The sequence below is a fragment of the Lynx canadensis genome, chromosome C2 (assembly GCF_007474595.2).
Source record: "Lynx canadensis isolate LIC74 chromosome C2, mLynCan4.pri.v2, whole genome shotgun sequence".
NCBI lineage: Eukaryota > Metazoa > Chordata > Mammalia > Carnivora > Felidae > Lynx > Lynx canadensis.
In genome coordinates, this window is record NC_044311.2 from 157,250,037 (window position 1) to 157,273,963 (window position 23,927).

The 23,927-nt window shown below is 62.5% G+C and overlaps 1 protein-coding gene across 3 annotated transcripts in view; it reads left to right on the top strand.

Annotated features, from left to right (window-relative positions):
* FAM207A (family with sequence similarity 207 member A) overlaps positions 1 to 16,637 on the top strand; it is a 36,859-nt gene extending 20,222 nt beyond the window's left edge. For all 3 annotated transcript variants that reach the window (XM_030329541.1, XM_030329540.1, XM_030329538.1), the window contains exons 3-6: positions 5,122 to 5,190; positions 11,136 to 11,286; positions 14,139 to 14,210; positions 15,358 to 16,637. In XM_030329541.1, coding sequence (XP_030185401.1) covers positions 5,122 to 5,190; positions 11,136 to 11,286; positions 14,139 to 14,210; positions 15,358 to 15,481 — 416 coding nt within the window. In that variant the 3' untranslated portion in view covers positions 15,482 to 16,637. The remainder of the gene's footprint in view (positions 1 to 5,121; positions 5,191 to 11,135; positions 11,287 to 14,138; positions 14,211 to 15,357) is intronic.
* The last annotated feature ends 7,290 nt before the right edge of the window (positions 16,638 to 23,927 follow it).

Here is a 23,927-nt window from a genome sequence, read left to right on the forward strand (position 1 = left end):
CTCTCCGGGACTCCCGCAGTCATGGTGTCTCTACCTGAGGTTGCTGCCTTGAGGCTGGGGAGGCGACCCCCCTGGCCAGGAGGCCTCCTGTGCTCAGCATGGCTGGTGGGTTGGTTTTTAGGTTCCGGAGAATTGCTCCGAGCCTTGGGATGGGTGTGAACTGCTCACTGGGTCCCGGGGACACCCTGGGCCAGCCAGGCCTCCCAAGCCTTGGTGTTCCCGGCACCTGCCGGAGCGAGCTCGGGTGGGCACTCGGGCTGGGGCGACGTGCCCCAGAGTGTGCGGTTGCTGTCCCTTTGTCACGCGTCAGAAATGCTGCTGGACACCCCTCCCCCTCGGAGAGGCAGCTGTAGCATTGACTCTGGCAGGGGTGGTTCTGGAGGTCAGGGCACACCCAGGATCGTGGCTCTGGAAGGGACTGGGGCCCAGGTTTGCATGCGGTACTTTTAACCCCCCTACTGGACACCAGAGAGGCCGGCCTGATCGCACCCAGCCCCATTTTCCCGAGGCTGGTGTTTCTGCCATCGTGGGTCACACAGAGCTTCTGCACGGAGAAGGCGACTGGAGGTTTGGTCTGCTTAATCCGTCACGAGGATCAGAACCGGGGCCACCCATGCCCACGCCGCACTCGGGCCTGTTGGCCTTGGTACGGCACGTGCTCGTTGGCCTCTCTTCGCGTGGTTCAGGGCAGGCCCTGCCCCTGGGCCTCAGCGTCTCCCTCAGTGAAACAGCACAGCCGTAGGGCCTCACCCTCTAACCTCCGCCGGCACAGGAGTGAGGCTGACAGAGGTGAGGTGGGGGTAACGTGAGCCAGAGCAGAGCAGACCTCGGGGGGCTCTCTGGGGCTCTATCTGGAGCAGGAGTTCCTAGGGGGTGTGAACTGGTGCCCCGGGTCGCTGGCCCCTGTGGCAGAGGCCTTGTCAGTGTGTCCTTAAGGAGAACCCAGTTTGGCAATGCCGTGGGGCCACTGTTGGCCTGACTGGGATTCCCGTCCGCCTGGAAGAGGTGTCCTTACCCAGAGGGGTGAGGGCGGCCTGTCCAGCGTTGAGCCCAGGGGATCCCGGTGTGGGGCCGTGGCAGGGGCTTGGTGCTAGGACTGGAGAGAGGTGAGGGCTTCAGGGGTTAGTGGACCGGACAGGCCACCTCTGTGTCCCCCTGGGCATCCTCTGACCCATCTCAGCCCGTTTTCCTGGGGTGTGTCCCCCACGGACCGTGGTGCCAGCGTTCAGGGGCGTCCCCTTTCACAGCTGTTGGCTCAGGCCCCGGGGACACTCTGATGGGCAGACACCAACCGCAGGGACCTGGGCGCAGGGGTCAGAGCCGCTGCCGGAGAGGGTGCGTCTGGGGTTTGCCGTAAGTGACCGCGGTGGGTGGGAGTGGGGGCAGCTGGAGTGCTCGTGGTTCTCCGCAGTGTCCCTCCCCTGCGTGTGTTTGAGAATCTCCATTAACAAGGCTGGCACGGAGCCAGGTCCCCGCCCCTGCCAGGACCTCTCTTCCTACAGTCCCGAGAGACACCCTCCAAGGTGGCCTCCGCTCCAGCTCCGACCGCGTCCAGGGACCCCGAGGTGCACCTGGGCAGCCGTCTTGTCTCGCCCGGTCTCGGGCTCTGGCTGCGCAGTCAGCCCTGACGCCCCAGATCCCACCTTCTCTGTGAAGCCTGTGCTTTCGCGGCTTCTCCTCGGGGCCCGTCCGCCTGGCCCACCGGCCCCTGTGCCCACCCTCTTATCGGTCTCTTTCCAGGCTGTAGCCTCAGTGCAGAACGCGGACTTTGCCCGGTCCTTGGGGGTTTGTGCTTCTGGAACCCTCCGGATGCCCTGGGTGGGGGGGCCCGGCGGGGACACTGAGGTGAGCAGGGCTTGTGGCGCCTGTCCCGGTGCCTGCCGCCCGTGCCCAGTGTGGCGGCATCTGTGTCCCTCCTGGGCACGTGGGGCCCTCTGCCAATGCTTCCGGGTGGCTTCTGTGGGACCTCACTGCCCACGCGCTCGGCCATCTCACAGGGCCCGTGTGTCTGGTTCCCGTTTCCCCGGTGCGTGGGGACGGGCTGCCGGGCGGAGGCTCCCGGGGCAGAGCAGGGTGGGGGCCCCGATGCAGCGTGGCCACGAGTCAGTCAGTCCTCCCTGGTCGTAGACTTGTTTTTATTTCCAAGTTATTTCAAATTATAGCAAGTTGTAGGAGCGTGGGGAAGGTGTCTCCCTGAGCCTTTGAGGGCGAGCTGCCTACACGCCCCGCCGTCAGATGCTTCCCTGGGAGGCCGCCCTCTTGCCTTCGCCTGTTGGATGTGCGGGTCACTTGGCCTCCGCTGCCCAGGCTCCTGCCCCAAACAGATGCCCCCTGACCCCACAGTGGGCACCGTCATCACCCCGTTTGTGGCTTGACATGGCAGTGGGACGTGTGGACCTCTTACCCCCCACCCTGAGAGGCCCCTGACGCCTGCACGAGGCTGCACAGATGCCCTCCCTGCCTCGCATCAGGCTCGCGCCTGGCGGCCGGACCCCATGGCGGGTACGGTGCCGGGCGCAGCACGGGTGGGGGCGGCTGGTTGGAGCAGTGTTGGTCCTGGGCGTCCACACCGTGCAGCCCCTCTGTTCACCCTCTCACACCCACCCCATTCTGAGCTGCTGAGGGTGACTGACAAGTCACAGGGCCTCTGCTCCCCAGGGGAGTGAGGGGTCAGGGCGGTGAAGAGAAAAGTAGGTCAGCTCCGGCACGTCCGGGAGTTTCGACACAAGCCCTCGGCGTGCAGGGTCTTAGTCTTGGGGAAGGGATTAAATTCTCCCGGGAGTCTCGGGCTACGGGGTTTGTGCACGTTCCCGAGGTGACCGGTCTGTCTGACGGCTGCACCTCCTTCCTCCAGACGGAGCTTGTTTCTGGACTGTTGTGGCAGTGGCATCGGGGATCTGCTGTCATAGCAGGAAAATCTGCTGCTATGTGGAGATAAATTGGGAGATGTGCGTGTCCCACAGCACCGGCCCCGTGTGGAACAGGCCCCGGGCTCCGCCGCGTTGTCCCTGGGGAGGCCTGTTGAGGCCAAGGCAGTGGAGCCAGCCTGGAGGCCGCTCTGTGTTTAGAGCAGGCCCGAGGCAGAGACCCTGGCTGCAGCGCGGGGCGTTGCCTGGCCCGGCGCCCTCCAGCCCACGTTCCCACACGCCACAGCCCTGCCGTGGGGCAGAGAGCCGGCAGACCGCGTCCTCTCTGCTCCCGGAGCCTGGCAGTGGCGCTTTGCTGCTGCCCCCAGGTCAGGCAGCCCTCCCCTCCCTGGTCGGAAGAGTTTCAAAAGGGCGACAACGATCTCTCAGGCTTTGTGTCGTAAATCTACGGATCGGATCGTGCCGAGAGTTACCTGCTCTCCGCCCCACCGTTCACTCGAGGATGCGATGCGAGGATGCGATGCGGAGGCTGAGGGGCTCTGTACCCAGTGAGAGGTCCCTCCTCTGGGGGGTGTCTTGTGGCCCGGGTGAAGTCCCGGCCCCGCCCATTTCCTGCCCTTAGAGAAGGAAGGGCCTGGAGAAGGGGAGTCCCGGCCCCGCCTGACGCGCCAGCAGGCACATTCTCGGGGCTACACGTGGCTTCTGCCGACACGGGCTGGCCATCTTCGTCTAGCTGGGAGTCCACGTCTGGTCAGCGTGGCACAGGCCCCAGTGGCGTCAGCTCTGCCACCACCCGCCCCCCCCCCCCCCCGCCCCCGCATGTAGCTTTGGGGGCAGGGGCTCCTCTGTCTTGCCCCCATCCCGTCCACCTGCCGAGGAGGAGAGGGCCTCCCTGGGGTCAGCAAGACGGACCCGGGAAGCCTCGTGTCCTGCAGCCAGGGCCGTGTGTGATTTCTGAGCTCTCTGCGAAGCTTCACCTGTGCCCATGTGGCTCAGGGTTTATTCCAGTCTTGTGTCTCCGGGACCCTCCAGGACTGTGGTCCCCAGGGTGCTGGCCCGATGGGCTCAGCTGTCACACTCCCTTCCAGTAGCACTCATAGTTCTGTGAGCGTTCCTCTGAGCCTGGGTTTTCTGTCCTGTGAAACGGGGCCAGTTCGTAGGGTTGCTGCCAGAGATGTGCCCTAAGGGGCAGCAGGTTTCTTCAGGCAATTAGTGAAGGAGTGTCACAGCTCTGCCCCCTTCCTTCGTGGGCCGTCCTGCCACCGCCTCGGCGCCTGGCAACTCCAGGGCTGGCTCCGCAGCTCCTGGGGGGTGTGGGCAGGCGGGCCTCCCGCACGGCTGGTGGTGGCAACGCGGTGCTTTGCGTTGTTCCCGAGGAGGAGGCCGCGCGGGTGGCTCCGACGGCCTCCGCAGACACCGCACCCAGGCCGCCCAGACGCCGAGCACCTACTCCTTCGCGGTGTGGAGGCTGAGATGCTGGGAGGGCTGGCTCCCCCCGGGACCCCTGTCCTGGGCGCACAGACGGCCATCTTTCTCGAGTCTTCTCGTCATCGTCCCTGTGCTTGTCTGTGTCCTGATCTCCTAGGAGGACACCAGGCACGTTGGGCTGGGGTCACCCTACCTTCTCCCTCAGTCGCCTCATTAAAGATGTGTCTTCAAATACAGGTGCATTCTGAGGTCCTGGGGATTAAGACTTGAACACGTGAATTTGGGGGACACAGTGTAGCCCACAGAAAGGGGATGTGCGGGCCCTCCTGGGGGACGAGGGAGGGGAGGCCAGGCTGGGCGAAGTCTTCATGCGGTGGGACAGCCGGCAGGCCCGGAGCTGGGGGAGCAGGAGCGAGTGCAGGGGAGGGGACAGCTGGCCCCCGGAGGAGGCGCCGTGTGAAGAGAAGTGGGTTTTTCTCACTACGGTGGCTGGATTTGGTGACAAGATGTGGGACCACCTCTTGCCTAGACTGGACTCCCCTGAGACCCCTTGGCTTTGAGCAGCGCCTGTGCGGAGAAATTCCAGACAGTGGGGCCCGTGCGGCTCGGGGGCACAGGCTTCTGCCTAGCCAGAAAGCGCGTGTCTGCTCGTGAGCTGCGTGGCATCTCTGGGCCTCACGGCCGCATGGTGGCCCGTCCTGGAGGCCATCCCGGAGTCAGGGCGGGAGGGTTCGCTGGTGAGGCCCGCCTGCGGGCCTCAGAGGGACACTGCTGCAGGGCTCCCTCCCGACACGCGCTCCACTCACCCCATGTGCTCTGTCCCCAGGTGCGGACGCCCGGGCCATTTTGCCCAAGAAGGAGAAGCTGAAGCTGAGGCGTGAGAGGTGGCTGCAGAGTAAGTACCTCCCTCGCCTCCCGGCTTGACGCCCCCCCCAGACGGTCTCCGTCCTCCCCGCACCTGCCGCTCTGGGCTCCTCGCGGCGTCGGCTCGTCGGCACGCACGCGATCCTGCGTGTCGTGAGTGTGTCACCTCAGAGCCACTCAGGGTGTCCGTGAGGTCACCTTCCTGCCAGTGGTGACCTTCCGGACTTTTCTGCGGGCCGCGGCCGCGCGGTCCTTCCCTCTGAGGGCCTCCAGCGGCCGCCTCGCCGCACCCGGTGCCTCTCTGCCCACCAGTCGCCTTTTGGAAGACGGGGTTATTTTTCGTGATGCCGAGCGCTCACTGATGCTCTCCTGAAGGTTTTCTTGTGAGGATTGCTCTGCAGTTTGTTTCGTATCGCACCTTTTGGGTACGATTCTGTTGACTCTTGAAAATAATTGGTGCTACCCTGTGTATTCTCTCGTGGTTAAAGTTAGTTTTCGTTGGAAGTATCGTTTGTTTATTTTGAGAGACAGAGCGCGCACGTGTCTGGACACACACGTGCGCGGGGGAGGGGCAGAGAGAGAGAAGCAGAGCAGGGCGGAGCCTGAAGTGGGGCTTGGACCCTTGACCCTGGGATCAGGGCTTGAGCCGAAATCAAGAGTTGGATGCTTAGCAGCCTGAGCCACGCAGGCGCCCCTCCTTGAAGGTTTTAAAGAAAATACGCTTCTTAAATTTTCTAGAGAAATTTGCCTGTTTCTCCCACAGTTATTTTACTTTTTGGTCGCTTTGGGGAAGTTCCTTAAGGAAGTGATTCATTCATTGATTTTCTTTGTCACGGTTCCTGGCACGGAGACGTACAGAATATCCTCTGTGTACCAGATTTGGAAAACTGATAGACGGCGGCCACTGGGACCCTGCACGTGTCTGGGCTGCAGCGTTGAGCTGATGTTTAAAATTTTCTTCCCGTGCTGGTCGGTGTCTTTGTCTCACTGCTTGGGTCAGTCTTGGCCACCTGTAGTTTCCCGTAAAACATCTTCTCTAATCCGATCTCTGCCCTCACCAGCAAAGGGCTGCGGGCCCCTCGTCATCAGAGCCCCTGTTCGCTGTCCTGTGTTTGCACCCGTCTTCCATCTCTTCCGTCCCGGGAGTCAGTTCCTGTATTCGCTTGTTACTTCTACTTTCTCTGGGTCTGAATTCTCAGTTTCTGTTGTTTTAACACGCTGTTGTTTCTTTCTTTGAGTTTGAGTTGCTTAGCTCGTTTGTCTTACAGTTTTGTTCAGGAACGGCGGGCTGTGGTGGTGCCCACGTCACCCCACTCGGTCTTACCTAGTATTCTGTCATGAAAAATGTCACGCAAGAGCAGGGGGAATGTTACGGGGAAACCTGAAACCACCACCTCGGTTTTACGTGGACACTTCTTCTTTCCCACGTCTGCTCGTCTCTCCATTTCTGTCCGTCTGTCCACCACCCGCATTCTGTGCACATTCCTGAGTGGCAGACGTCAGCACACTTCCTCCAAATAGTTCTACGGTTCAGCGTCTTTTGATGGTTTTTCATTTTTATTTTGAGGTGAAATTGGGTGCAGTGAAGTGCCAGGCAGCGATCTGTGACCAATGCGCACACGTGTGCAACCAGAGTCCCTTTGAGACACAGAAGGCCACCGTCACCGGCGAGTCCCCGTGCTCCTTCCCACGCAGTCCCCTCGCTCCGCATTCTCGACTACCCTGCAGGTGACCCCTGTCTCATTTCTTTTGAGTCTCACTAGATTTTACTGCTCTAGGCGTCACGTACGTGGAATCTCGTAGGACGTACTCTTTTCGTGTCTGGGTTTCTTTGCTTCACGTGGTGTTTTTGAGAGTCCTCTCTGCTGAGCACAGCTATGGCCCGTGCCCTTCTGTCGCCGAGAAGGATTTCTTTATCTGGATGTACTCTTTGCTACCCACTTTCCTACGGACGGACACCTGGTCTTTTTCTCTTTTTAGCTACCGTGAAAAAGGCTGTGAACATTCTTCACAGGTCTTTTTGTGGAATATGTTTTCATTTCTCTGGGATGAGTAGTCGGGAATGGAACACAGGGTCATAGGGCAGGTGTATGTTTAGTTTAATAAGCAGCTGCCAGACGTTTCCTAGAGTAGTTGTACACTTACGCTCCCACCGGCCGCGGAGGCGCGTTCCGCCTGCGCCACGGCTCTGCCAGGGCGCGGCGGCGTCCGAGTGCCAGGCAGGGTGTCAGCCGCTCCTCGTGGCATTGGCGCTCGTTACCGCCACTGGGCGTTTCACCGGCCGCTCCCGCTTGCACGGCATGTCCGGTCGTGTGTGGTTTCGTGAGGCTCTTTGCCTTCTGTTCCTGAGCTCCAAGAATTGTTCTTAGTCCGGGAGGCCAGCCCTGGGTCATGTACACGTGTTGCAGATTTTCTTCCAGACTGTGACTTTCCTGTTCATTCTCCTGACAAGTTTATTGATTTGAGAGACAGACCGTGCGAGTGGGGGAGGGGCAGAGAGAGAGAGAGAGAGAGAGAGAGAGAGAGAGAGAGAATGAATCCCACGCAGGCTCCACGTTACTCGAACCCACCAAACAGTGAGGTCGTGACCTGAGCCAAAATCGAGTCGGACGCTTAACCGACTGAGCCACCCAGGCGCCCCAATGATTTAAAAATTTTTCTTTTAGAGAGAGAGCGTTCATGCGAGGGGCAGAGAGAGAGGGAATCTCAAGCAGGCTCCACTCGGTGCGGAGCCCAGTGCGGAGCTCGATCCCATGACCCTGAGTGATCTGAGCCAAAACCAAGGGGCGGATGCTCAACCGACTGAGCCACCCAGGTGCCCCATCAGGCTAGTTTTAAATTAAACCATTTAGGATAAGGGAGTGACAGTCTCTGGGAACCTTCCAGAGCCAGCCAGGGGGGAGCGGTAGGGGCAGGAGGAGCCTCCTACCTACCCCCAAAACACTCAGAACTTGCTGCTCTAGACCACGTAGTTGGTAGGATGGACCTTTCCCTGTCCCTCTTTGCTTATGAGTGGGCCGGCCGTGAGACTGTTCCTGGGGGACAGGCATCGGCGTGTGGTCTGTCAGCTCCAGCACCCCCACAAGGGTTTACTTGGAGAGAAGTCCGCCAAGGGGGCTATCTCCAGCCTAGGTACAAAGATGTCGGAGCCCGTGAGGGGAGGGGAGGCCCCGACCCGCCTGCCTGGAAGGAAGAAGGGTGGCTTCGACGCCAGAAGAGGGCATGGCAGGGTCCAGGCCTCGGAGGACACTCCGGGGGGGCACCTCTGCCTCCCTCCCTGTGCGGCCCCGTCTCTGGCTGGGAGACGGGAGCGACCCTGGGGCTCAGCGCAGAAGCAGGGGAGAGCTGGCTGGGCGGGGACCGTGGGGACGGCGGCGAGGTCGCCCCTGCCGAGAGCTGCCGGCCTGGAGCGCCTGTGCTGAGCCGGTTGGCACGGAACTGACACCCCCTTAAATTCACTGTTCTCACTCCCTGAGCCCCCGGGCTGGAATGAAAGGGCACCCAAATCTGAGGATAAGGTAATGTTTCAGCCCCACGTGAAAAAGTTACAGAGCTGTTTCGGTAACACGGGAAAAGCCGAAGACCGCATTCACTGCCAAGTTCCACACGGGGGTAACCGCCGGCTGGTGGTGCAAGATTAAAGTCGCACACCTTTTTGTATTTTCCTGGGGGGGGGGGTGTGTGTGTTCGTGCGTGTGTATGTGCGTGCACGCGTGCACATCAGTGCCTGGCGCCTGTGTTTTCTGGCTTTACGTTTCTGTTTGTCTTATTTGTCGTGTTTCATTGTTGCTTAGTTTTTGGGACAGCAGGTGGAAGGCTGCCCTTCACACCTGCCTGGTGACGCCACACTGTTGGGATTTCTGTCACTTCACAGTTTGCTTCACTGTCCAGGAGGCCCACTGTCTTGTTGCTTGTTCTTCTAAAAAACGTTTTGGCTACTCTTACCATTCAGTTCTTTTAAAAACGAGATTTGGGGGTGCCTGGGTTGCTCAGTTGGTTGAGCATCCGACTCCTGATTTTGGCTCAGGTCGTGATCTCCTGGTTGAGATCAAGCCCTGCATTGGGCTCCACGCTGAGCCTGCTTGGGATTTTCTGTCTCTCTCTCTCTGCCCCTCAACTGTTTGTGTGAGTGTGCACACCTGCTCTCTCTCTGTCTCTCTTAAAATTAAAAAAAAAAAAAAAAAAAAAAAATCTAGGGGGCGCCTGAGTGGCTCAGTCGGTTGGGCGTCCGACTTTGGCTCAGGTCCGACTTCGGCTCATGGCTCGTGAGTTCAAGCCCCATGTCGGGCTCTGTGCTGACAGCTTGGGGCCTGGAGCCTGCTTTGGATTCTGTGTCTCCCTCTCTCTCTGCCCCTAACCCACTTGCATTCTGTCTCTGTCTGTCTCAAAAATAAATAAACATTAAAAAAAATTTTTTTTTTTAAATAAGATTTGGAATTAGTTTGGTGGGTTGATTGGGCTGGCCGAGCTCTGCCCTATGGGTTCTCACTGTCGCCCACCCTCCCTAGATGCTGAACTGCCCATGACGGATTGGTGTGGGGCTTCTGATGTTTTGCCAGAGAATATGAGGTTTCTGGTAGATAATCTTCTGCCAAATTAGAGAATGTCCTTCCGTTCATGGCTCTATTATAACTTTTACGGTGAGCGGATAGTGAGTTCTTCTTTGTTTAATTTAATAAAAACTTTTTAATGTTTATTTTTGAGAAAAAGGGAGAGAGTGAGCGGAGGAGGAGCAGAGAGAGAGAGGGAGACACAGAATCGGAAGCGGGCTCCAGGCTCCGAGCTGCCCGCACAGAGCCCGACGCGTGGCTTGAACCCACACGCTGCGAGATCATGACCTGAGCTGAAGTTGGACGCTTAACCGACTGAGCCGCCCAGGTGTCCCCAGGATAGTAAATTCTTGCGTCTTCCTTTTGGCATTTCTTATAGCGATGGTGGCCTTTCTGTTGAGGCAGACCGCTGCAGACCCCCTGGCAGACGTCCCTGCGTCGAATCACCCTTGTGCGCCTCGGACACGCTCCAGCTAGTTAACACGTGTTACTAATTTAAAGCACTTCCACTTGGATTTGCTAACGTCTGTGCAGCCGTGTGTAGGTGTCTTCCCCGGAGCCTCGGGCCTGTGCTTTGCTGCCCTCGGTCCCGGCGCCGGTCTGTCAGCACGCCCGCCCTGGCCTTTGCAGCCGTCCTAGGATGTTTGCCTCCCGGAGAAGCGGCGCCTGGTTTGATGGGACCTCAATAAATTGTTTATCCTTTCCCTGGCAGGATGGGAAGTACCGACCTGTCCCCTTGTGATCCTGACGGTCCGGAGCGTTGAGGGGTGGCCATCCTTGTCCCCCGGAGCCCAGCTCTTCGGGGCAGGGAGAGCAGCCTCACTCCCCAGGGCCCCCTGGGCTCTCTGGGACCCTGGTTGGGGGCAGCTTGCGTGTCTCTGACTTTGGAGCAGGCGGGGTGGGCTCTTCAGAGCTGGCCCCGGACAGCCGAGGGACTTTGGGGTGCGCGGCGCTGCCCTGGTGCCGTGGGCTCAGAGGGGGCCGGCTCCCGTGTCTGTGGATGGAGCCTCCCTTAGTGCTTGTCCCTGGTAGGTGGGTGCTTGCAGTTTCTAGAAACGACTTCTGTGCAGAGGCTTCCTGGGGCCCCACAATATCAACTCCCCTACGTGGGGACGCACTTCCTCCCCCCCGGTCCCAGGAGGCACTTGGAGAGCACAGGAGATGTGGCCCCGCCGTAGGTGACTCACTGTTTAAATCCTTGTCCGTTTGCCCGCTTCTGACCGCACATCCCTGCTCCTGCCCCCAAAAGGCACAGGCCGCCGTGCTAGTGTCCCTTTTCAGAAGGAGAAGGCCTCCGTGCCTGCAGCTCAGTCTTGTCATTCTGCCATTAGGAAGTGTGCCTCTGTGACGGGGTGCCGGCAGGAAGGAAGCTGCCCGTCCTTCATTCTCTGCTTCTCTCACTGACCTCACGTCTCCTCTTCCCCAGAGATCGAAGCCATAAAGCTGGCCGAGCAGAAGCGCAAGGCAGAGCGGAGACGGAGGGCCACGGTGGTGGTGGGGGACCTGCAGCCCCTGAAGGACGCCCTCCCTGAGCTGTTGGAGCTGGAGGCCGGTGGCCGGCGGCCGCGTTCTGCAGGGTGAGCGTCTGTGTGCGGCTGCCTCGGGAACTTGAGGCTGCGAGGCCGGGCCGGGGGCCAGAGCGGGAGAAGAAATGGCGGAGGGGAGGGGTAGGCAGGCAAAGGCCCCAGAGGGGCCTGGCCCGGTTGTTGATGCAGAAACGCTTGCTTCCACGGACCCAGCCGCGAGGTCAGCAGGTGGTGGGGCCTCCCTTGGCCAGCACGTCGAGGAGGGGCGCCTGCCGGCCGTTTGGGCCTCAGAACGGCTTCGCCGGGAGGGCTGCTGCATGGGGTGGGGGGTGTCCCTCCTGTACCGCTGCTGGGCTCTATTCCCCGTGTGCCCTCTGCTTCGCTCCCCAGAGACGCAGCCTGGCACCGTGCCCCCTGCCTCTGGTACCCCGTCCGAGACGCACACGTCCCGGTAGCGCTTCCTGCCGCCCTGCTGTGCGTGCTCTAGAGAAGCCGGTCCCTCTGCCGTCCCCTCCCCGCTCACAGGCTTGAGGGCGGGGGGCGTCAGGCCGTGTGCTCAGGGCCGCTCGGCTGCAGAGCCGGAAGCTCCCAGGCCACCTCCTGGGATGGAAGCACCTAGAGCATTCGGTCCGGCAAGGAGTCGGGTGGCCATCACCCCCGCAGCCGCAAGCTTTGCCTTGGGTCCCTGTACTCCCTCCCGGCCGGTTGTGCCTGGCCGGGAGCCCCCAGCCCCATCTCGCCAAGAGCAGGCCCAGCCCATCAGCATTCATCACAGGAAGTGTCCGGGCCTCTTCCTGGCCTTCCGTGGCCGGATTCCTCGGAGCCCGGGAGGAGGCCGTGCTGCTGGGGTTAGGTCCCCCCGGTGGGTGACTTCAGAGGGTGTGGACGGCACAGATGGCTCCGTGACTGCTCTTGTCCCCACCCTCTGGGCAAGTCCCAGAGTCCGGGTCGGACAGGACGTGGTGTGGGGATGGCCTTGGCACCCTGGACACCCAGACCTGAACTCAGGGGTCCCCAGGCACCCACTGGGACACCCTGACCGAGGCCCCGGGCCACTCCAAGCTTGTTCCACATCCGTGATGTGGCCTCCCGGGGCAATGGCGGCAGGGAGCCCGGGGCTCGGGGCTTTTGGAGCATGCCTGCCCCTGGCCGTGTCCCAGCCTCCATCCGCGTGGGCGCCACAGAGGGCTCCTGACACGAGCCAGCACGCGGACGGTCGACAGTCCTGCTGCTCCTTGGGAAGGTTAGCTTCTCTAGAAATCAGTCCTCTGGGCAAGAGAGTGTCAGGTGGAGGTCGTCTTTTCCGTTCTGACGAACCGGGTGGGGAGCCCCATGCAGCCGGGCCACCGGGCCAGCGGGCACAGGGGTGAGGCCGCCCATCCGCGGGACTCCGTCGGGGCCGGGTGGCCTTGGCCACGTCTTGAGGCTGCTGCTGCCGCTACCCCGGAGCGGCCCCCGGCTGGTGGCTGCTGCTGGAGAGCTGGCTAGAGGCGGCAGCACGGCTCCCCTGGCCGCCCCCCCCCCCCCCCCCCCCCCGGCGGACTCGGGTTCGCCCGCCGGGCTGTGGGTTTACACAGGAGTCTGCGTGTTCCCACCGGCGTCGTTTGGTGTTTCTTCCACACACTTGGTTTCCGAGGCCCCTGGGGGCCGGGCGTGCCCTGTGGGCTCACCTGTGGCAGGGGAGTGACAGCGGTGAGGGTGGACGTGCGGGGGGTCACCCGCCTTGGGACTGCGGGCCTGGCTACCCGGAGTTTGCCAGGAAAGCATTTGCCTGTTTGACAGGGAAACTGAGGCTTCAGGGCTACAGTGGTTTTCCCAAGGTTTGTGCTGGGTCAGCTGATGTCCAGAGCCACTGCCTCCAGTGCTGGTGAGGCTGGGGTCACCTGTGCGGGTACCTGAGCAGCGAGCCAGGCTGTGTGCTCTGAGCTGCACAGCATTCCCGCGGGGGGTGGGCGTGGTCTCAGTCCAGCCACCATCTGCCCTGCTCGGTCTGCAGCCAGAACCAAGCTCGGAGGCCACGAGTGAGTGTCTGCCCTTCTACGAGCTCTCTGCCTTGGTCATTTCAAAGCAGAGCAAGGCCCGGACCTGTCTGGACAGAGGGGACAAGACTGAGGGGTTGGCTGGGTTTGTGCTGGGGTGTTGGCTCTGCTCACCCCGATGGCCTTGGGGATTCACCCTGTCTGCCTTTGTCCGCAGGACGGGAGCCTCCCCCTGGGAGCTGCTTACCGGGGTCCTAGCCGTGCCCTGAGGCTCGGTGACCATCTTGGCCTCCCACCTTGCTGGGGGGGGGGTTCACCTGGCCCACGGGCACCGAGGGGACTCCCAGATGTGTCTCTGCTGGCAGAGCTGGAGGGCTGTGGGAAGCATCAGTGGATTTTACCATTTTACAGATGGGGGGGGTGGCCCAAGGCCTGGGATGCCAGCCCGTTCTGCGAGGGGTCTGCTCCCGGGTGAATGCAGGGTCAGCAGCGAGAGGAGCAGAGCCGAGGTGGCCTGGGGCGGAGGGTGACTCGGGAAAGCCTGGCCGTAGACTCGGAGTCTGGGACGGGCCCTTGGGGATGCACGTGGCCGTCTTGGCGGCCCTGCCTGAGAGCGGGCACTCGAGTCAGTGTGAGTGAGAGGAGAGGCGGGTGCAGGTGCTCTCTTAGGCTCAGGAGACAGGTCTTTCATTCATATTTTATCAGAAAACATGAATAAAGAATGAGGCCTTCTGGTCTAGAGGCTAAATTTAGGTGTTGGCTCCGGGCTCTGGTTTTCTCTCCCTTCTTGCCGCCCGCCACGTAGACGTGTCTCTTGGTACCGGCTCCCCAGGGAGATGGGCTGCGCTGGGTCTTGTGGGGAGTCCCACGGTGAGAAGGGGTCCAGGGTCCCCGCGCTGACCTGCTTCTCTGTGTCCCCAACAGGGTGAGGGTGAGCAGGAGGCCCCGGCCCGCCGAGTTGAGCCGCATGAGTGCTGCGCAGAGGCTCCAGCTCCTGTGAGTAGGGCCCACCCCCAAATGGGGCTCCGCCGCTCCCACCCCTCTCCTCCCGTCATGCCCCCCGTGCTGTCCGGTGTCCGGCCCGGGTCCGCTCGGGCACCGCGGACCGCTTGGCGTGCAGCAGCCTGTTTCCAGCTGGGCTGGGAGCCCCTTCCATGGGCAGCAAAGGGAGCGGAAGCTACCAGAACCAGCGCTGCCAGCCTTTAGGGGGTCCCCGTTGGAGCCCAGGGCCCCCGGCCATCCCGGGCATTGGGAGCGGACACCTGGCTTGGGCAGTCAGTCCAGAGGGGGCGGTCTCCCTGACAACAGCCAGGAAGGCACCTTGAGGTTTGGCCTTGCTTGTCCTGCCCCCACCTGCCCTAGGCCGGGCGGCCCCTGCTGCGACACATCCCCCCCTGCCCAGACTGCTTCTGGAAATGCCATCCTGAGGTTTCGGACCGGGTCCCCTTAGTTTCCGTGCAGAGGTGACGTCCCCCAGGGGTGCCCACCAGACTTGAGCTGGCCCTGGCGCATCTGAGAGGGGCTGGCTGGGCTCAAGAGACCGGCGGGGGCAAGAGCGGCAGCCACCACCTGGACTCGGGGGGCCCGGGACCCCCACCCCCGGAGGAAGCCGTCCCGTCTCCCATCGCACCTCTGTCGCCACAGTGCCCTCGGCGAGAAGGGCTGGTCTGGGGCTGGCGGGTGCGGAGCTCCCGCCCCTCTGTGACTGCGGATTCAGCAGAGCTGCGGGGAGGGGGAGGGCGCCTCTTATGTAAGGCCGCCTGTGCAGGCCGCGGGCAGGCTCTGCCTCCCCACGTTTGTCAGCTTCCTCCTGCTTTGAGTCGCAGCTCCCCACGAAGGCTGGGATGGGGGCCCAGAGCCCACTCCCTGGAGGAGGGGCCGGTGTCCCGGACCCATGGGCACGTACAGTCCCTCCTAGTGCCGCCCCCCCCCCCCCCCGCCACCTCCCCGTGGTGACCCTTAGGCCCCAGGTGCTCTGTCCCGGGGTAACCCCTGGCCTGGCCCGCCCGCTCCAGTGTCCAGCCCCGCCCGAGGTGCCTGAGTATGGGGTGGCTGAGGGGAGGCGGTGCCGACGCCCGTCCCTAGCACCCCACACCGAGGTGTGTGGGGGTTCGCTGACCCGCTCTGATCTCCGTTCTTTCAGCGAGGAAGAAAGGGCCCGGTTTCAGGAGCTGCTGGCCAGTCCGTCCTACAGGGCCAGTCCCCTGCTGGCCATCGGGCAGCAGCTGGCCCAGCAGATGCAGCTGCACGGCGGCGGCCAGCTCTGACCTGGTCCGGAGGCGTGCCGTGAGCCCCGAGGACCCGCCCCTGCCGTCATCGCCTTGAACCCGGCGGCAGTGCCCACCGTGAGGATGAGCTGCGGCGTGACCTCGGGCAGTGGGCCTGCGGGCTTCCTTCCAGGCTGCTCTTGGGCTTTTCTGGGCTGGCCGACCGGGATGGCACGACCTACCGCCCGGCAGGCGTCAGGATCCCGAGACGCAGCCACGTTGTTCCGTGCTTCGGGGGCGCTTGCCGCCCTCCCGGTTCCCGGGGGCTCGGATGGAACATCTCCTGTCTGCTTCTCCCGTTTTGTCTCTGTGCCGCTCCCCCCGGCCCTCTCCCCGCTGTGGCCCCGAGCCCAGGTTGCTCCCCTCCACCTGCTCTTGTGGTTAAGGGGAGCAGGGCCGCTGCTGTCTGTCAGCCTGGACGCGGGGCACAGGCCTGGTCCCGCCCTGCGGCGGCTGACCCGACAGCAGGATGGGTATTTATTGTGAGAAGCCTGGGGTTTGGAGGCCGGACTGTGGGAAATCAGACTTAAACCCTTGATTTGAGGATGTGGAGGGGGCTGCTTTTCTGGCCAGAGGCCCCGAGCTCGTGGATGTGTGGCTCAGAGGCCTGGGCCCCCGCGGCGGCAGCTCTGGGCCCAGGACGGGGCCTGGGTACCAGCACCCCTCACAGGCGGGCGACAGCCTGGGCGTGCTGCCTCTGCGTCCGGGCGCCAGGCCAGTCTGGGCCCTGTGGCTGATCTGTCCCTGACCTCTAGTGGCGTGGCCGCCGTGCTCACGACACACAGACACCTTAGCAGTGTCCGCCGAGGCTGTCCGGGAATGGATGGCTGAATGGAATCGGATCCTGGACCCCTTCTCTGCACAAGAGCACACGGTGTGGACACATCACAGGGACGGGACACAGAAGGGACAGATAAGACCACAGAGGCTGCAGGTGGCAGCCGAGTCCCCTCAGCCAGAGGTCAGCGTGGCCATGTCGCCAGGACCGCCAGGTCCTAAGGGACGGTACGGTCTTGTTCTCAGCACAGAACCCAGTTCTCCATAAGTGAGACAAGCTGTTTACAAAGTGGTATTTGTGACAAACTCGTTTCTGCAATAAAATCACTGCTGGGAAAAAGAGTGGGGCGGGCACTGGCCACCCGGGAGATGGTGCGGATGCCTGGGCGTTTCCCCATCACGCCTTTCTGTGTTGTCTGCGTTTGGTGACAGTGGCCGCAAGGCTCGTCTTACGTGTTGTCTGAGGAGAAAATCTTCCTGGTCCCGCAGCAAGTCCCGTCTGACCACGACTGGGCCTGCTCGCCCCCTCGTGCCCTTATCAGGCCCTCCCCCTCGGCCGCTCTGAGAGCACGAGCTGTGGGTAAGGGAGAGGCCGGAGGGAGGCTGGGTGGGCTCCCCGTGAGGAGGTGAGGTCCGTACGCTGCCCCTTCCGCCGACCTCAGGACTCACCCCAAGGAAATGGGCTGAGAAACCTCAAACGTGTGGGGACAACCCCCCGTCCTGAGCAGAGTACCGGACCCCAATGACGGCTGCTGCTCAGATGATCTGGGGCTCGTGGGGTTGGAAACGGGAGCTCCAGTCCTGCAGGCGCCCCCCTGGGTGTGCCCCTCTGGGTGTGGCCGGATGCCTGGCCTGAGCGGGACGGGAAGCTTCCAGCCACCACTCTGCCATGTGTTGCAATGGGCGTGAGTTACTGGGTGGTGAGTTTAGGTGGAGACACGGAATAGACCGCTACTATTTGTGCATCTTAAACCCTGTGCGCTTCGGGCGCGTGGGCCGACGGCTCTGGGACCTGCCTTCAGGGCCCTCGCGGAGTGCTGGCTGGGGACTGTGTCCTTAACTAGGCGCACCGTGGGCCCCACAGAGCTGGCCGGTGTCCCTACCCCCCGTGCCTATTGTCCAGGTGCACAGCACCAGAACCAGTGGGGGAGGGGACAGAGAACATGCCGCCGAAGCACAGTGCCAGGCTGGAGCAATGAGCCTGTTGTAGGCCTTGTCCCTCTGAGTCCAAGGGCTCCTCTCCAAGCCCCTGACTGTCCCTTTTCCCTGATGGGTCCTGCCTGCCCTGTCCCCAGGCTCACCTCTGAAGCTTTCCCTGGTGAGGAGGCCAAGGGACCGTTACCTCCCCTGGCCCCCAGCCAGAAATCTTCAAGACCCCCTTTTGTACTCCCGTGACCCACCTGGATCTGCCTTCCCCATTAAACACCCCCCTCTTCCTCTTCCCTTCTCGTTGCTACAGTTGCTGTCCCATTCTTTTGGTGGACATGTGTATCAGTTACCAACTGCTGTGATCGCCGAATAACGAACATTCCCCAAACACTTACAGCCGGGTGTTTTCCCCACAAGTCTGGGCCAGGCTGGACTCTTGCCTGAGGCACCCGCTGAATTTGTTTCCTAGGTAACAGATTACCAGACACGTGACTTCAAGCTCCAGAAGCCTATTCTCTCCTGGGAGGCTGGAAGTCGGGTCGGTGCCGGCAGGGCCATGCTGCGCCAGAGACCTCCACGTGGGGGGACGTCTTTGCCTTTTCCAGTGTCTGCGGTTTGCCAGTGACTCCGGCGTCTCTAGGCTGGTGGCCGCCCAGGGACTCTCCTTGTCTCTGCCTTCACATGCACCCGTGGGTCGGGGCCCACCCTCCTCCAGAATGATCTCAGCTTAATTAACTCATTGCACAGATTCCATTTCCAAATACAGTTACGTTCTGAGGCTCCAGGAAGACGTGAATCTGTGGAGGTGCACTCCGCCAGGAGGCTGGTCTGGGCACCAGGGTTCTCAGAACCCCCAGCTGAATAGAGGGTGCACGTCCAGAGTCCCAACACCGCTCGTGAGGTGGGGCGGGGGAGCGCTGGGCGTGGGGAGACTGGGGCGGGGTGTTGACACAGGAGAGGGGACAGCAGAGCTCTGAGCAGGAGCTGTGTGCGGGCTGGGCTTCCTTATGTGGTGGAGAGGGTCCCCCTCCACGCCACGCCAACCCACGCCACCCTGCGTTCTCCCTTCCTGCACGTGCCCTGCCCCGTGTTTCCCCCTCGTGTTCTCTGTGCTTTCTTTCCCGGGGATCGAAACTCCAGGGCAGCGTTTGCTCTGACCGCTTGGGTCGGCGGCACCCGGGGCTGCGCAGCCTGGTGGCAGCACATCGGATGAATGAATGTCTGAGTGGGTGCGTGAGGGGCAGGACGCGGTGGGCCTGTGTGGGCCCAGGTGACTAAGCCCAGCGTCTCCACTTGGTGTCCAGCTGGTGGGGGTGGTTCCTCGGGACCCCGACTCACAAGTGCCCGCAGCACATCCCCTCCGTGTCCCTCACTGTGCCTTCTTTGCAACCCTGCTGGCCTGCTCTGGGGCGGGGGGCGGTGAGGAGGAAGGGGTCGGTGTGAATGCGTGTTCCCCAGGGTCTGTGAGACCGCCGCAAGCAGGCCGCCAGGGCCGGCTCCTACTCGGGTCATTCTCGGGTACGTGGATCGCTGGACTGCAGATTGCTGGGCCCTGTCTACAGGGAGCGTGTCAGGATGGGCCGGGGCGCCGTCTGCAAGGAGCTCGCCAGGATGGGCCCGGGTCTGGTCCTGGGCAGACGGTGACGCATGAGCCTGACGCCGGCCCCGAAGCCTCTCTGCCAGCTTGCGTGCGGTCACAGGCCTCGGTGGTGCTTCGGGGCCTTTGTCTTGGGCACGGAAGGGCATCGGTGCTGGCAGCCTCTGCCGGGGTGGTGAGTCAGGCGCCGGCAGCCGTGCCTGTCAGGGTCCTGTGTTGCCTGGAAGTCAGGTGTTTAGCAAACTGCTTTTGGAACGTTCTTGGCGCAGCCATGGCACCCGTGACGGCCGCCTGGGCTGATGTCACTGTGCTGCGATGTGGGGGCTCAGCCCCTGCTTGGCCCCAGTGGGTTGGTGGCCGCCACCCTGTGACCCGGGCTTTCCAGGGTGCTGCCGTCGCCGCGTGTCTCCAGGCTATCGGGAGAGCTGGCTGGCTTGTGGAGATAGCAAGACGCCAGCCTTCCGGCCCTTTCTCTGATGTCGCGTTCCCCGGGGCAGCGAGTCTCCTGCTTCTGGACCCCAGGCCCTCGGCCTACGTGAACAGCGTCCTTGTTTTGAAGTCAGACTCCGTCAACTGCATTTTCTTCTAAAGGCCCTAAAATAACATAGGGTAAAGTGATAATTAGACACGTGTTCCTGACGTTGGCTTGTGTTTCTCAAGGCTCTGCTGAGATCGGGAAATGTCATTTGCCGGGTCCTTGGGAGAAAATCAGAGATTACTGGTGTCTGAATTCAGATGTGTCTTCTGGTTGCTCCTGGGCCAAGAGTCTGCAGGGCCTCTTGCCAGGCCTTGTCCCTTCTTGTTCCTCTGGTCACAGGCAAGCTGAGCCCTGACTCGGGACCTCCTCTGCAGAGGGAAACTGAGGCCCGGAGAGGGCAGCGACCCCGTGGTTGGGGCTGCAGCTGGAGCTGGGGTATCCGCTGCTTGTCCTGCTGAGGCAGATGTCCTCAGAATGCAGAGCTCCTGCCACCCCGGGACCCCACCCCTGCCTCTGACCTCTGCCCTCAGTTCGGGTTCAGTTCCCAAGCACAGGGCTCGGGTGCCCTGGGAGGGACAGCGCCCTGCTCCCTGCTCTGGTGTCTGGGTTTCTCACACAGCGGTAATTATTCCCACCTCTGGTCCCACCTCCGGTCTCCTAGGTTGGGAGCGGACTCTAATTACGTAACGGTGTTTGATTAGAGAATCTGCCCTGGTCAGCTCTCGGGCTCTGGGCTCCTGTGTGAACAGCCTTTCCACTGCCTTCTGCAGACGCCTCCCGGGCCCTGGCCTGCTGACCCAGGTGCCACCCAACATACTGATGAGCCCCGTGTCCTCTGGCCTGCCACCTGGCGGGGTTCACCCCCAGCTCTCATTCACCCCGCCGGCCCTTCTGCCCGAGTCTGTGGGCAGTTCCCCACACCGGCACACAGGAAGCTTAGTCTGCTGGGGATGGGCACGGTCCGCTGTAAGCTCCGTGGGGTCCCTGGGGCCACCGGAGGTCTCCAGGGGAGGGGCTGGCTGCCTTCCAAGCAGTGGGAACACTTGGGGAGGGGACGGTGGCAAGTGTGAGTGAGGAGGGGATGTGAGTTCAGCTGGCGGGAGCTGACACCCTCCTGACACTCTCTGTCAAGACGCAGGTGCCGGGCCCACTAGCTTGGTGGCCCCTCTGTGCTCGGGGGTGACAGGAGGGGGGAGTCTTCCTCCTGTGTGAGTGCCTTGGGGAGAGGCGTGTAGGGAAGGGGAGGGGTGTGCAGGCGGGAGGATATCTGGGGAGAAGGGGAGGGGTGTGCAGGGGAGGGATGTGTTTGGGAGGGGTTGGTTGTCTTGAGGTTCTAGAATTTGCTACAGTCTGCCCTCTGTCCCCAAAGATCCAGGTCCCCCTGTGCCCCTAGACCCACGAGGCCACCGCAGAGCAGCACCAGCCAGAGGCTGAGCCCTCCTAAGTGCCGTGACCCGGGCTGGGCACTGAGTGGAGCTCCTGTGCCCTGGGGACACTTGCCTCACCTGTCCCAAGGCCTGGGCTGTGGTGGTGGGACGGACCTGGGACACTTGAGGACTTCTATTGAAAGGGGGGAGTGGAGGCCGGGACCAGTCAGACCTCGTCCCTGGATGGTTGTAAGTGCCCGGAGGAGTGGTTGGCCAGCTGTCCAGTCCTCTCAAGCCCCTCTCTCCACACCCCTGTCCCTTCCTGGAGCTGGCTGGAACCTGGAGGTGGCTGTCCTTCCTGACAGCACAGGCCTGGGTGGGGGCTTCTCTTGGGACACAGGGCTGGGCTAGGGCCGCACATATTGGGCAGGCCTAACCCTGGGAGCACGTGGGATCCCCTTTTCTGGAAGAGAGTAGGGCTGCCTGGGGAGGACCCCAGCAGGGAGGGGGCTGCTTAGGGGACCGCCCAGCTACAAGGCTCCCGCTTTAGATGTCAGGGCACTGCTGTCTTCCTGCGTGTGGGCCAGAAGCTGTCGGAGGACCCTGCGGTTCTGGCCCCGCTCGGACAAGGGTCCTGACTGGTGCGTGACGTTGGCTGGGGCTGAGGGGCGGTCACGGTGCTGACCTGACGGCCCTGACCCTGCTGCAGGGCCATGTGCCCCAAACTCCTCAGTGTTCCCCTGGGGTGGGGGGAGGCGAGTTCAGATTTGGACCCCAGGCAGGACTGGGACACCTCTTTCCACCCAGGAGATGCTGCTGCTACTGACCAGGGACACGTCCTGTGGGCGACCCGGGCAGGGGCATCGGCCTGCGAGACCTGGGGAGGTCCTCACCCTAGCCCCACTCGGGGGTCTGGCCATCGTCTGGAAAAACGTGGCTGCTGTGGGGTGTGTGTGGGACTGTGTGCACACGTGTGTGTACATGCATGTATGTGTGTGCACGTGTGTGAGGACTGGTGCCTCTGTTCACGCGTGCTCACGTGTGCACGCGTGTGTATACGCACATGTATATGTGTGTGCGGATTACATGCTTTTAGGCGCAAACTCAGAGCTCGTCTGTATGTGTTCGCTGTGATGTGCGTAACTTCCTGGGCTCAAGAGCCGTAGCATTCCTAATTCTGGAACACTTTTATCAAGAAGAGGTGAATTTCACTGAATTGCTTCTTGGCTTCTGTTGAGAAAGTCATGTGTTTTGTTATTTTGTGGTTATTTTTCCTGCGGGGGGTGGGGGGGTGGCGAGCAGAGTGATTAATTTTCCTCATGCTGCCGGCTTTGCATTCCTGGGGTCACGTGCTTGGCTCGGGCTGTGTTTTGGTTGCTGGGGTTTTACTGAGCAGCCAGGGACCGAGAGGGGCGGCGCGACCTCTGAACCGTGAGGTTTCCCCGCGGGTCTCGAGGAAGGTTTCCATGGGGTCTCCGAGCTTCAGCTCTCTGGACCGGGCAGGGGTGGCAGCGGGAGAGGCACGTGTGTTCTCTCCAACCCCCTGCCTTTGCCCTGGCCTGAGCCCGTGGCCCCCCAAGGCTGGACCCCCCCTGCCTGCCCTGCTCCCACCGGTGGTGCCCAGCTCCCTGCAGTCCCCTCCGGGCTCCCGCAGCCTGGGTGACGGCCCGGTCCCGCCCTCCTCCTGGGGACGGGGTCCTGAGGTTCTGCGCCAGAGGCCACATCGGGCCCAGCGGGACCCCGGCCTGTTCGGCCCCTCGGATGTCCTGGTTCCAACCTTCCAGAAGGAGCAGGTGCTGTGCTGAGGCCACCACCCCTGTCTGGGGTCCTGATGTGGGTGTGTCCTTCACAGCCCCTAACGGACAGGCCCGCCCCTCCTACCTGGCCCTTGAAGCCTGCCAGCGTCTCCTCGTCCTCTGTGAGCAAACCTGCTTCATGGGGGGGCGTGTCGCCGCTATGGCAGATGGCAGATGCCCAGGTGTCCCTCCCCCGCCGGGACAGACATGAACCTGTCATGTGCTCAGAGCCCTCCTGGCGTCCTTCGTGCTTTCCTCAGCCTTGACTGTCAACTGTGTTCAAAAGATGTGCTCGGGAGAGGAGGGCCAGGGAGGGAGAGTCGTGGGGGGGGGCCGGGCAGCCCCGGGACGGGGATGCTGAGGGGCCCACGGAGGAGGGTGTGCCTGTGGCCTCCTCCGGGGGAGGCCCAGGGACCAGGTGGGTGGCCGGCTCTCAGAAGGAAGCCTGGGCGCACACGTTGGCCGTGTGGGCTCTGCCAGGAGCACCCCCCTGCAAGGACGCCCCTGCCGCAGAGCACGGCCCAGCCCGAAGCCCGGGGCACTGTGGCGGGCGCACCCTGTCCGAACCCGGTCCCGCCTCTCCCCAGCTTGGCAGTGGGCCCGCGCCCCCTGCCCCTAGAGTTGGGCACAGCCGGGGACTCGATGTGGCCTCGGGAGTGCACGCGACTTTGGGGGACGCTCCCAGAGTCCGCGCATGGTGTGCCGTTCCGGTATGACGGGCGTGGCTGCAGACGGGGGCCTGTCCGGCAGCCTGGGTCCCCGTGTACAGGCCACAGGGACCGGAGCCCTGGGCCCGACCCGCGATGGTGGCGGAAGGTACTGGCTCTTCTGTCCCGTGGCCGGTACGCCTGCCGTCTGGGTCCTGCCGAGAGGACCAAGGAAGGGACGCGGGGAGTGGTGCTCGCTGGCTCCTGGGGTCGGGAGACGACACCGCAAGTGCCGGGAAAGGACAGGTGTGTGTGGCAGCGAGCCGTGTACGACAGGCCAGACGCGCACACAGCCAGCCCTCCCGCGGCCACTTCTCTTAGGCGCAGCGGGGCTGGCGGGAACCGGCCCAGTTGTGCCGTGACGGACCTTGGAGCCCGAGAGCAGGCAACACCGCCTGAGCGCCCGTCTGGAAAAGAGGCGCACAGAACACAGTGAAGCCTCCAGAAGGCAGCCAGAGGTGCACTCAGAGGACAGCTGACCGCCCTGAATGGTTCAACACAATCGAGAGACCGGTAAAAACGATACGTGAAGTAACATTCAGTTCCAGACTGTGGAGAAGGGAAGGAAGACGGAG